The sequence below is a fragment of the Coregonus lavaretus genome (genome assembly GCF_964263955.1).
Source record: "Coregonus lavaretus genome assembly, contig: HAP1_SCAFFOLD_1417, whole genome shotgun sequence".
NCBI lineage: Eukaryota > Metazoa > Chordata > Actinopteri > Salmoniformes > Salmonidae > Coregonus > Coregonus lavaretus.
The window spans coordinates 58,448-71,498 of NW_028166711.1; the positions used below are offsets into that span (position 1 = coordinate 58,448).

Here is a 13,051-nt window from a genome sequence, read left to right on the forward strand (position 1 = left end):
ATGGAAATCTTCATTCTAATGACAGTGAGCAAATCTCCACCCTATTCCCTATGTAGTGCACTACTTTAGATCTGGTCAGAAGTAGCCTAGTGCACTACGTAGGGAACAGGGTGTCATTTGGGCAAGAGTCAGTAACTCCCCTGGGTATGAATTCTCTCTCTATCTTATCTGTCTTCTATATTATGTTCTCTCCTCCTCTCTTCTCTCCTCTATTCACTCTATTCTATCATCCACACCACATGCCAGCTTCAACACAATCAATTTACAAGTTAAAGACACACCTTGGAATAAATGGCAAAGGAAAACTACTACTAGATGTATTTTTTATTTCCCATCACCATGCATCATATTTAATAACTGAACAGTAGCAGACCTAACTTCATCTGTTCCTGACTCTAGATAGTGGATTAAAAAGACCATCAATCTCCAATGATATTAAAGTACAATTCTGAACATTAATGATATACTGAGTGGCAAGTCAAGATAGCTGATGTTTTTATTGTTTGGTTAATTTCACCACTTGCTGGACAGGTTTAATATTGCTTGACTGAGCAGTATGGGAGAATAAAAGATGCCAAATGTAGGGCCGGTGTCCCGGACATATCCATTGAACATGCTTTTTAGTCTAGGACTAGGCTTCATCTGTGTCCGGGAAACCGGCCCATATAGTTCAATTAGCAAGTAAGTAACACTACCTGTTCCATGATACTGAGGAAAATTGCATTGAGACAGAGAACCAATTGAGAAAACATTTCAATGGTTCTGAATGACAACCAACATACATTAACAGCATACATCATGATTAATGTAAATGTATAAGATTAAAACGTTGCACTTACAAAAAATATGAATGCATTGAATTGTAATTCATAACATCTTCTGAAGATCAAATCAATCAAATCATTGTACATAAAAACAGAGCAGAATGAATCATCACATCTGGGGACCATCACCACCAGCATGACTAGTATCTATGTGGACCCTACTACAGTTTAACCAGCTCAGCTATAGACTACACCAGCATGACTAGTATCTATGTGGACCCTACTACAGTTTAACCAGCTCAGCTATAGACTACACCAGCATGACTAGTATCTATGTGGACCCTACTACAGTTTAACCAGCTCAGCTATAGACTACACCAGCATGACTAGTATCTATGTGGACCCTACTACAGTTTAACCAGCTCAGCTATAGACTACACCAGCATGACTAGTATCTATGTGGACCCTACTACAGTTTAACCAGCTCAGCAGTACCATTATAGAGATGAAACCCAGGATAGAGGGGCTGAGTGAATGTGGTCTGGACTCTGTGGAGGAGGGTCATTGTGTCAGAGACACTGTAGAAGGACAGAGTACCTGCCTTGTGATCCAGGTCCACTCCTACTCTGGAGGACTGAGGGCCTGATACTTTAGTCACAACATTATTGTGTATGAAACAATAACTACCACTATAGTACTGTAAACTCCAGGACTTGTCATTGTATCCAAAATCACCATCTGTCCCTGTTCTGCTGATGTCTTTATATGAGACTGCTGTAACAACACACCACCCACTCCACTCCACCTCCCAGTAACAGCATCCAGACAGACCCTCTCTACACAGAACCTGATAGTAGTTGGTGAATCTGTCTGGATGATCAGGATATGGTTGGACTTGGTCTGTACGTGTCACCTTTCTGTTCCCTTCAGACAGAGAGAGGAGTGTGCGTGCTGTGTTTGGGTCCAGTGTGAGCTGACAGGAATCTGGGAGAAGAGCAGAGCAGAGACCAATGAGGGGAGTTAGAACAATAAGTGAAGTCAGATACTGTATCTACCCTGTCTTTGATTAGAGCACAGCAGAGATCAAATCAGAGAAATATGAGGAGTCAGATAGATACCCAGTCTTTGATTAGATCTACTATTGCTATATATTTCTAGAGGGATTGTTAGGAGTGTCAGTAAAAAGAGACTGTTAGCTACTTCAGAATAAAGAGACTCACATTGTAAGAACTGTTCTCTGGTCTTGGGCTCTGGTGGCAGTACAACATCCACTATATTCACTACAGACACACAAACACATTCACAGAGAGAGGGAATGTTATCATCATACCATATTCCACATGTATATGACTAGTAGGGAACTTTCAATGGTCTAAAGTTGATGTTCTTATTATTTTCAACACACCTGTAGAGGAGATCTTGGTCCATTCTCCTTTAAGGACGTCTTCTAGTTTCTCTCTCAGTTCAGACACAGTCTTACTCACATCTCCAAAGTACTGAAGAGGACGGACAACGATGCTGGGTAAGTCTGAAGATACACTGGTACCGGAGAGAGACTGATAACTCTGGAGAGAGAGAGAGAGGGAGAGAGAGAGAGAGAGGGAGAGGGAGAGGAAGAGAGAGAGAGAGAGAGTGAGAGAGAGGGAGAGAGCAGAACCAAATGATTGAGAGTTTTAATTTCATATCACATGTATCAAGGCAGTTGCGTTACCTGGAGGAAATGGATGTGATCCTCTGTGTGTGAGAGCTGCTCCAGCTCAGTGCTTCTCTTCCTCAGCTCAGCTATCTCCTGCTCCAGTTGCTCCAGGAGTCCTTCAGCTTGACTCACTTGAGCCTTCTCTTGGGCTCTGATCAGCTCCTTCACCTCAGAGCGCCTTCTCTCAATGGAGCGGATCAGCTCAGTAAAGATCTTATCACTGTCCTCCACTGCTGCCTGTGCAGAGCTCTGTTAAGAGAGAGAGAGAGAGAGAGAGAGAGAGAGAGAGAGAGAGAGAGAGACTGACTTGTCTTACTTTAATGAGCCATCCTCATTACACTAACACCCCCACCCCTAAAAGCACATTGCGTGCCACCACAACCTCCACACAATCACATTATCCAGTACCCAACACCACAGTACAATACACCAACCAGCACCACATTCCAACCGTCCATCCAACCCCTCCTCTCCAGCCGTACAGACAGCCCCCCTGAGCCCCCATACCTCCTGAAACATCTCCACACTGTTGATCATTTTGTACAACTCAAACTCAACCCTAAGGCGTCAACAGTAATGGCATTACCCTGGCAACACAGAAAAAACATGATGAACAGTCTGTCATTGCAGAAAACGGACACCCCTCCCCAACTCCCAGGTCAACCCGAGCCAACCAGCTATTGGTTTCCAGGGCTCCATGTAATACCCTCCACTGGACGACCCCTGACCTTTCCAGCACTGGGAGTTTATAGAGCACCCTCCACCTATACCCTGCCATGCTCTCAGCCCCCACAACCCCCTGCCACTGATGCCCCTTCACTCCTGCTAAGCTCCTGATGTGTCTAACATTGACACTGAGGGAGTCAGAACGCTGCCACCCTGACCATAAAATGTTTACTAACTTGCAATGGTCCACAAGCAGAACGCCTGGAAGCTGCTGAGGTGCACTAATTTGCGTGCACTAATTTAAAATCACTAATTTGCGCTGCAGGTCCTTCTGTTGTGAGGAGATGAGGCTGTGGAGTTGTACTCTGATTTATAGAGGGCAGAACTATGTGGTCCTCTGTAGCTCAGCTGATAGAGCACGGCGCTTGTAACGCCAGGGTAGTGGGTTCGATCCCTGGGACCACCCATACACAAAAATGTATGCACGCATGACTGTAAGTCGCTTTGGATAAAAGCGTCTGCTAAATGGCATATTATTTATATTTATTTATTTAACATTTGAACACAGGCCACAAAATTCTCCCCACAACCAAAACAACACATTGAACAGATATTCATGGTCCACCCTATCAAAGGCTTTCTCCTGATTATGAACAGATTGTCTGTGTTTGAGCGTCCTGGTACACAGTACGTTTGGTCCTTCTGTACAATAGAGTCCAGGTGGGACTTCAGTCTGTTAACGAGGACCTTGGCAAAGACCTTATAGTCCAAACAGAGCAATGCCACAGGCCTCCAGTTCTTTATGTCGCTCAAATCCCTTTTTTGGGCAGGAGAGTCAAAGCCTCCCGTCTACAGCTTAGCGACAGCTCCCCCACCCCGACGCACTCACACAACACACGTCCTGTAAAATAATTCCCCAGAACTTTTCATAAAAATCCACATGCAGACCGTCTGAGAGACAGCAGCTGAGAGTTTGTGAAAGGCCAGGGAAATGTCTATTTTGAATTCTCTGTGACAGAGAGTTTGGAAAGGTCTGTGAGCAGAACCTGAGAAAACCCAGGATAATAATAATAATAATAATAATATGCCATTTAGCAGACGCTTTTATCCAAAGCGACTTACAGTCATGTGCATACATTTTTACATATGGGTGGTCCCCGGGATCGAACCCACTACCCTGGCATTACAAGCGCCATGCTCTACCAATTGAGCTACAGAGGACCACAGAGATCTGCCCTCTATGAATCAGAGTACAACTCCACAGCCTCATCTCCTCACAACAGAAGTTACCCACCCATCATGCTCCCTCATCTCCCCACAACAGAAGTCACCCACCCATCAGGCTCCCTCATCTCCCCACAACAGAAGTTACCCACCCATCAGGCTCCCTCATCTCCCCCACAACAGAAGTTACCCACCCATCAGGCTCCCTCATCTCCCCCACAACAGAAGTTACCCACCCATCAGGCTCCCTCATCTCCCCACAACAGAAGTTACCCACCCATCAGGCTCCCTCATCTCCCCACAACAGAAGTTACCCACCCATCAGGCTCCCTCATCTCCTCACAACAGAAGTTACCCACCCATCAGGCTCCCTCATCTCCCCCACAACAGAAGTTACCCGCCCATCAGACAAACGTAAAACAAGGAATTTTCTTGGTTTCCCCACTCTGTTTTTCCAACCCCTCTGGTGAAACAGAGAACTGAGCCCTGTACTATAATATAATATAATGTGCCATTTTGCAGACGCTTTTATCCAAAGCCACTTACAGTCATGCGTGCATATATATATATATATATCTTTTTTGTGTATGGGTGGTCCCGGGGATCGAACCCACTACCCTGGCGTTACAAGCGCCGTGCTCTACCAGCTGAGCTACAGAGGACCAGGTGCAGACACATTCATGAAAGCAAAGACAAGGTCATTATTTGGGCTCTAAACACTAACAACCTACCCTTACACACCTATTTTGCTACCCCTGCACTAAGATTTCTGCCATGGCATTTAAATGTTTTTGGTTTACATATTCCCCCAGTCTTTGCCGGCGTTCATGTTAAGGAAGTCTAACCGTGAAATCTCCATAAGAGGTGGGAGGGAAATCACCACAATCAGAAACCAGTAGAGAAGCCCATAAAGCCGCCATGCCAGAAAAAAACATCAATTTAAGCAGATTCTGAAGACATGCCCTTAAGAACCCATGACCCATTTTCTCAGCCTATACCGCTTCCTGGGTGAGAGGACACTAAACCCCTCATTCTTCATCACGTGTTGTACTGACCTTATAAACCTTCCAGGATCAATAAAATAAGACTCCAGCAGAACCTTCTTTTTCCCCTTTAGTCTCCATCAGGAACCTAGAAAGTTCTCTCACCGTATATACTGGGCCCTCAGCCTGACTGTCTGTCAGCTCTGGATCCAATGAGCCGTCTGAAAACGAGACCGCCTTGTCCTCCGCTCCCGCAGACTCACCTCCCCCCTCTTCCTCTTCCTCCATTGGCACGGTACCGTCCTCCTCCTCCCCAGTCTCTGCCCCCCTGCACTTCCCCCCTGATCAGAGCCTCTTCCCCAATGACAGGCAATATTTGCCTTCGCCCACCGGAGTCTCTGTTACTACAGAAACCTGCCTCAGCTCATGTAGCCCAGCTGCAACCCTCCCCACCACCGCTTTCTCCACGGCCTGCGCACCACCACTTGGCCATTCACTACTCTCCTCCTTCCTGCTACCAATACCACTTGACCCTGCTCTACTCTCCTCCCTCCTGGTACCACCACCACTTGACCCTGCTCTACTCTCCTCCTTCCTGGTACCACCACCACTTGACCCTGCTCTACTCTCCTCCCTCCTGGTACCACCACCACTTGACCCTGCTCTACTCTCCTCCCTCCTGGTACCACCACCACTTGACCCTGCTCTACACTCCTCCCTCCTGGTACCACCACCACTTGACCCTGCTCTACTCTCCTCCCTCCTGGTACCACCACCACTTGACCCTGCACTATTCTCCTCCCTCCTGGTACCACCACCACTTGACCCTGCTCTACTCTCCTCCCTCCTGGTACCACCACCACTTGACCCTGCTCTATTCTCATCCTTCCTGGTACCACCACCACTTGACCCTGCTCTACTCTCCTCCTTCCTGGTACCACCACCACTTGACCCTGCTCTATTCTCCTCCCTCCTGGTACCCCCTCAATATATTCTGCAACTCTAAGTAATTACTACTTTAGTAAGGATATACACTTTATTACTACTGCAGTTGCTAAATAATTCCAATAGATGGCAGCATAAGACCATGAATGACATTTCAGAAGATTAGTTTAGTTCTCTCCCTGGATACACCACCACTCCCCCTCACAGGAAAACTCCTGCCTGAGCTTTTTACTGTCCCTTTCCACACTGCTAACGCAAGAGGAAGGACTGAAAACACATTACTGTGAAGTAATATAATGATGATTCATGTTTATTATTACCTGTTTTTATGGTCATGTTTTGAAATTATACTTCATTACTATAATGATTATCAATAAACCTGAACATTAATTCAGTCACCTCTGGTCGACAAAAACGTATTTTCCTAGTACATTAATTGTCAAATTCATCAACCAGCATCGAGCACTCTGCCTTCTCACGCAAGCGAGGGGCATGTTGAGGTAAATATGCTAACCGCCAAGGTTGCATTATGTCATTTATTGGTGGGCTGGAAGATGCAGTGTTTTTTCTTTTCTATTCAGAGGCTATTTACTCCCAATATGAGATAATTTTCTATAGAAGGTTTTTATAATGCATGTTTACTAGGGTTGAGGTTAGCGCATCTGAGTAGGGATTATTTGGGTTCAATACCTGTCCTACCTATCAATCATATTGCTGCTTGTAGCCTATAACTGATGATCCCCACACTAGAAACACCGAAAACTATCTGTGCTAGCAAACCCTGTGTTCCACCCCTCCCCTGTGTAACCTTGAAGTTTGTTAAGAAACAAACACTTGTCTATGAAAACAGACATGTTTAACGGATTCCGCTTGGCACCCAGCCGAGAGCACACGAAAACCACTTGCAAATTTACCAAAACTAACCAACTACTTGCGGTCTGTTCGGAAGCAATAAACGGAGGCAGATTAGCCACCACAACTCTTATCGAAAGAGGCGACATCTGCACCAACACACCCCTCACAACAAGACAAACCTTTTTCATTAACACGACCACCGCCTTGTTCATTCTGGATGCAGAGTGCAGATGTTCTGCTCCAACCTGTTCGCCGACCATGAGCAAAACTTCCTCCACACCTTTCTCCGGAACGCACCCGAAGCGACAACGTTTCTTCTCCACTCGGTTGAGGCCATCACGCCGCCCTAACAAACTACCCCTACTCCCCCCTCAACTCTAAACGATAAACAGTGGAAACCAATAAACAAACCCTCCACCATCAGAAAATAAATTCTGAAAATATGCAAGAACCAAAAGAAAAAAGAATAGTAGCCCTCCTCACGAACCACAATCTCTCACACAAACAACTTCTTCTTCTATGATATAATGGCGGTCCACAAACCAACGTTAAAGGTGCATGCCGCCACCTACTGTGCTGGAGTGTGTGGTCAATCACAGTTTCCAACATTTCTAAATCCTCCTACCTACCTCAGTACTTCTGAGAAAATAAAGAAGAGCCCTACTAACTTCTAATAGACCCCCCCCATCCCCAAAATCCCTTCCAACCCCCCCAACCCCGTCCAACCTCAATGACCCTACACTTCAATCTTTCCCTCTCTTCAACATACTTACAACAATATAACAACACATGCTCCACCGTTTCATCGACCGTACCTTCCAGACACAAATCATTCCCATGCTTGCCAACCAGATGTAATGACCAGATCAATGTACAATGTCCTAAGCGCAATCAAGTAAACACCACCTCTTCCTTCCTAATCTGACTTTTGAATCTTGGTCCATCGACCTTTCTGTAAAACTGTAAACTATTCATATAAATGCCGGCCCTTGTGCTCAGAGTACCATCTCTTCTGCCACACATCTATCAAAATGTCTCTGATCTTACATTTGGCCTCACCTCTACCCAGTGGAACATTAATATCAATTATATCTCGTTTCAAAGCTCTTTTAGCTAACTGCTCTACAATTTCATTCCCTTATGTGCTGGGACCCAGCAGAATCTCACTACTACCCCCAATCTCTCAATTCTCCATAATAACATTAATACCTCCAATAGCAGGTCACTCCTATTATATTTACCAGATGATAAACTATTCAATACAGACAGAGAATCTGAGCATACTATAATTCTAACAGGTTGTACGTCCTCCACCCACTGGAGGGCAACTATTATCGCCAACAGTTCAACTGAGTATACTGACAGTTCATCTGTTAGTCTTCTACATATCTGCACATCAAATTCAGGAACGTAAACACCTGCTCCTGTGAGCCCACTATCTGGGTTCTTGGATCCATCTGTGAAAAGCAGTAAAAAATTATAAAAACGTATACCAATGTAATTGTCAACCAGTTTCACTATATCACTGACTTCTGACCAATCTTTCCTTTTCTCTACCAAGGTTAGATCAACAACAGGGTCTTTGAGTAACCATGGAGGAACATCCCCTATCACCACAGAAGGGCCAACCTCCAACTCCCTCAAACCACTCTCATCAGCAAGCTTTCCAACTGTCCAACCAAAACCACTGCCTTGTCTACTAGTATATTCCCAACAGTCATCTAGAACAGTAGCAGTGGGATGCTCAACCTCACAGCCTTTCAACCTAACCCAATAAGATAATGACAATTTTTTACGCTGTATATCCAAAGGCATCTCGCCTGCCTCCACCAGTAAGGCACATACAGATGTTGATTTAAATGCACCAATACATATCCTTAAAGCTATATACTGGATTCTGTCCAGCTTCTGAAGCCAAGTTTTGCCTTGTTCGATAAACTATACACCAGTAATCAGTTGTCGTCCTGATCAGAGCTCTATAAATATCCATCAACAATTGTCTGTCAGCACCCTATTCATAACCAGAGACCCACACAACCAACTACCATGAAAGTTAATGAATGAGAGAGACATTAACATCATTACAATACTGTACATAGACATAATGTAACGGTTCTTCTCCTTTGGTGTTTAAAGGCGGTTGGCATCCAATATGTTGCATTACCGCCCCCAACTGGACTATAATATAAATCTATTATACTTTGTGACACAAAATGGGAAAAGGGGAAATTATAATAATACAAAAAACACCCTTCCAACTAACCCTACACTCATTAAATACCCACTACCCCATTCCACTACTTTGACCCTATCTGCTCCTGCACCATGCCAACGGCCTGGGAGGACGGGACACCACCACTCAACACACCCTGTAACTCTTCTGAAGTCTAATCTTGTATGCCCAAATACTTCTCTGCAGCTGCCACCACAACATCTATTTTCTGTGATTTACGTTCCATTTGTGCGGTACAGTTGATAACCATTGCTATGAACTCTAAGAAGCTAACTTTCCTAAAGCATATATTACTCGTTGGCCTATCCCTCTCTGCTGGCACAGATCTACTACTCACAGGGATACTCTCAGGATCTCTCACCCTTGACCCATCCTCCTCTACTTTCTTCACTGCCTCAGCATACGACCCCTTCTGCACTACTCTGACTCTAGCCACCTCAACCTGCCTCTCTCGCACCGGACACTTCCGATCCCCAGCAACATGGGCATCCCAACAGTTGACACACACAACTTTATCCACCGAAACTACACAATCCTCTATCCCATGCCCTCCTGCACACTTCCCACATCTTGGAATCTCCCTCCTACAAACTGCTGCAACATGACCATAAACGTTGCACCTGAAACAGCACAGTGGATTCGCCACAAAAGCTCTAGCAGGATAACTGATATATCTTACCATGACTTTTTTTGGGTAAAGTCTCAAAACTCAAAAAGGACTGACAGTGACTCCTCTGTTTCACCACGCTCACCACCGGGTCTGTGTTGCACCAAACGGCGGGAATCACAAACACCAGCAGTCTTCAACCTTAATTGCTCCACTTCTACACTTAACGCTACCCCAGAAATCACTCCTTTCAATGGTGTCCTGTTCCTAAGAGCAAAGCAAGAAACAGATCTTGACCCAAGTTGCGTGACACCGAGCGCCCACTCCCTCTGGTCAGAAGAAACACAAACAAATATCACAAGTCCACTACAGGTTACCTTCACTGATTAAACTGCACCCAACTCCTTTCCCACCCACCCTGAAACCACAAATGAATCTGTCAAAAGGTATGGATCCACTTTCTCCAAAAATGTAACTCCTACTGCACCAGATTCTTCTTTATCATGTCCATTGATGCCAGGCTCTGGTTCTGAGCTCTTCACCACACCTTCTACCTCACTTAACTCTCCCTCATTCATTTCCATTTCACCTCCAGAACTTGGTCTGACTCACTCTGTTTTCACTTGAATTATAACATTTGAAATGTCTCTATTACTTTGAAACGTTTGTGAGTGTAAAGTTTACTGTTAATTTCTGATCATTGATTTCACTTTTGTTTATTATTTATTTAACCTGCTTTGGTAATGTAACATGTTTACCATGTCAATAAAGCCCATTTAATTGAATTGAGAGAGAGTGAGAGAGAGAGAGCTCTGTTAATGTATAGCGGACATGAGTCACTCATGGTTACTCATGGTTATGTGATGAGGTAGCCCCACTTGTGACTTTAAGACAGCCTGTTCCCAACAGTGGGGTCAGTGGGATTGGATAGGGGCATCTCTCTCTCTCTGACTGGAGGAGAGAAGTGAAATGGTGTGTCTCCTCTGGTCAACAATACTCACCTTGAGAGACTCCACAGCCTGTTGGAGCTCCTTCAGCTCCTTCTCTCTCTCCTGGAATCTCTGCTGGACCTTCTGCTGACTCATCCCCAGCTGCCTCTGTGGAGAATCACTCTTCAATGAGCTATCAAGCTTTATTTGTCGAGTAGATCAATAGTATAGTAATGTGACATAGTACCCATAGAAGTTAGGGATTAAAATGTTGAGGAACTGTCTGTTTGAAATTATTTTATCATGTTGCTATGTGAATGATTATAGTTTTTATGGTAGGCGTACATGTATCAAGGGGTTGAGGCTGAACTTTGGACTCATAAAAGGGCATTCGGAATGATAATAGTGTTTGACTTCAGAAAATGGTGATACATTTGGATCAAACTCAATATACTCAAGGTTTGTGTTCATATTTGTTCTGCTGAGGATCAATTTAATTTGATTTCTCTCATATTCAAACAGCCTTAGTTCCTACTGTATCTTTAATTCTTTGTTTATTAAACAGTCACCAACAAGTAGTTCTGGTCTTACCTGTTTCTCAGTCCTCTCTGCTGCAGCTGACACTGTATCATGGCCTTTATGTTCATCCATCACACACTGATAACAGATACACTGCTGATCGGTACGACAGTAAAACTCCAGCAGTTTGTCATGATGAGAGCAGATCTTCTCCTGTAGTTGTGCGGTGGCTTTGACCAGCTTGTGCTTCTTGAAAGCAGGAGATTCATAGTGAGGTTGGAGGTGAGTCTCACAGTAAGTGGCCAGACACACCAGACAGGACATGAGGGCTTTCTGCTTTCTGGTCCCAGTGCAGACATCACACGCCACATCTCCAGGTCCAGCATAGCACAGAGCAGGAGGGGGAGCAGCCTGGAGTCCTGTCTTCTTCAGTTTCTCCACCACTTCAGCCAACACAGTGCTCCTGTTCAGAACAGGCCTTGGGGTAAAGGTCTGTCTGCACTGTGGACAGCTGTAGACACCTTTCAGAACATCCTGATCCCAGCTTTCTTTAATACAGCCCATACAGTAGCTGTGTCCACAGGCAGTAGTCACCGGATCCTTCAGTAGATCCAGACAGATGGAGCAACAGAACAGTTCATGATTCTCTGCCATTTTGGTGCTCTCTCCCGTAGGTTAAGCAATGGCAGTGTCAAAGATTACTTTCTGTTCAGTGTCAAAGATGACTTTGTGTTTCATGGAACTCTACACCAGAGGACAGGGAGGGGCTTCCTACTTGACTGTGTACTCTGTATGTAGAAGGGTTGTGTTTTCTTTGATAAGGAAATGTGACAGAGTGTTGGGTAGTAGCCAGAGATGTTCAGTATTTCTCTTACATCTATTTGAAATACGTATTTTAATGACTTCTGAGTATTTAGTCATTTGATTCACACTAGGCTGAACTAAACTTTTCAAAATACTAAATACTTTTCTATACCATTTTTTAAAATTGTGATTCACATTTTGCAATAATTGAAAGTCGCTCCGGATAATAGTGTCTGCTAAATTATTACAATGTAAATGTAAATGCAAAAATTAATAATTGCAATCACTGAAAAACTCAATTTAAAGGGATTCTTCGGGATTTAGGCAATGAAGCCCTTTATCTATTTCCCCAGAGTCAGATGAACTCATGGACACCATTTTAATGTCTCTGCATCCTGTATGAAGGAAGTTAGAGGTCGTTTTGGGAGCCAATGCCAACTAGCGTTAGCGCAATGACTGGAAGTCTATGGCATGCTAGCAGTTACTATAGACTTCATAGCGCTAATGCTAGTTAGAAACTTCCTTCAAACTGTAGAGACAAATAAATGGTTCCATTCATTCATTGATTTTTAGAACATTTTCAGGTCATTGTTTGTTTTCAGTGGAAAGTCCAAATACATTATTTTTCAGATGTTGGGGGTAAAACTGGCAAATCTATAATGTTTATTTCTGCTCCATAAAGTTGTCCTAGAATCTGTTGTTAGCCTGACCTCTCCCACAGATTCCATCAGGTTACTACATTCAGACCATGACCTCTAACCTGCACCTGAACAGCTTCCTCCTGCCCATCGGTGCCATGAACGTCATCAGCATCCTACCTCTGCTG

At 44.4% G+C, this 13,051-nt stretch overlaps 1 protein-coding gene across 1 annotated transcript; it reads right to left on the reverse strand.

Annotated features, from left to right (window-relative positions):
* Positions 1-338: 338 nt before the first annotated feature.
* LOC311114378 (tripartite motif-containing protein 16-like) lies at positions 339-12,075 on the reverse strand (the record flags this gene model as incomplete). Its single annotated transcript, XM_084189635.1, has 6 exons — positions 339-1,748; positions 1,985-2,044; positions 2,170-2,329; positions 2,476-2,709; positions 10,975-11,070; positions 11,494-12,075. 6 exons carry the CDS (start codon positions 12,073-12,075, stop codon positions 1,234-1,236), a joined length of 1,647 nt encoding a protein of 548 aa, XP_084045761.1. The 3' UTR covers positions 339-1,233.
* Between the last annotated feature and the right edge of the window lie 976 nt (positions 12,076-13,051).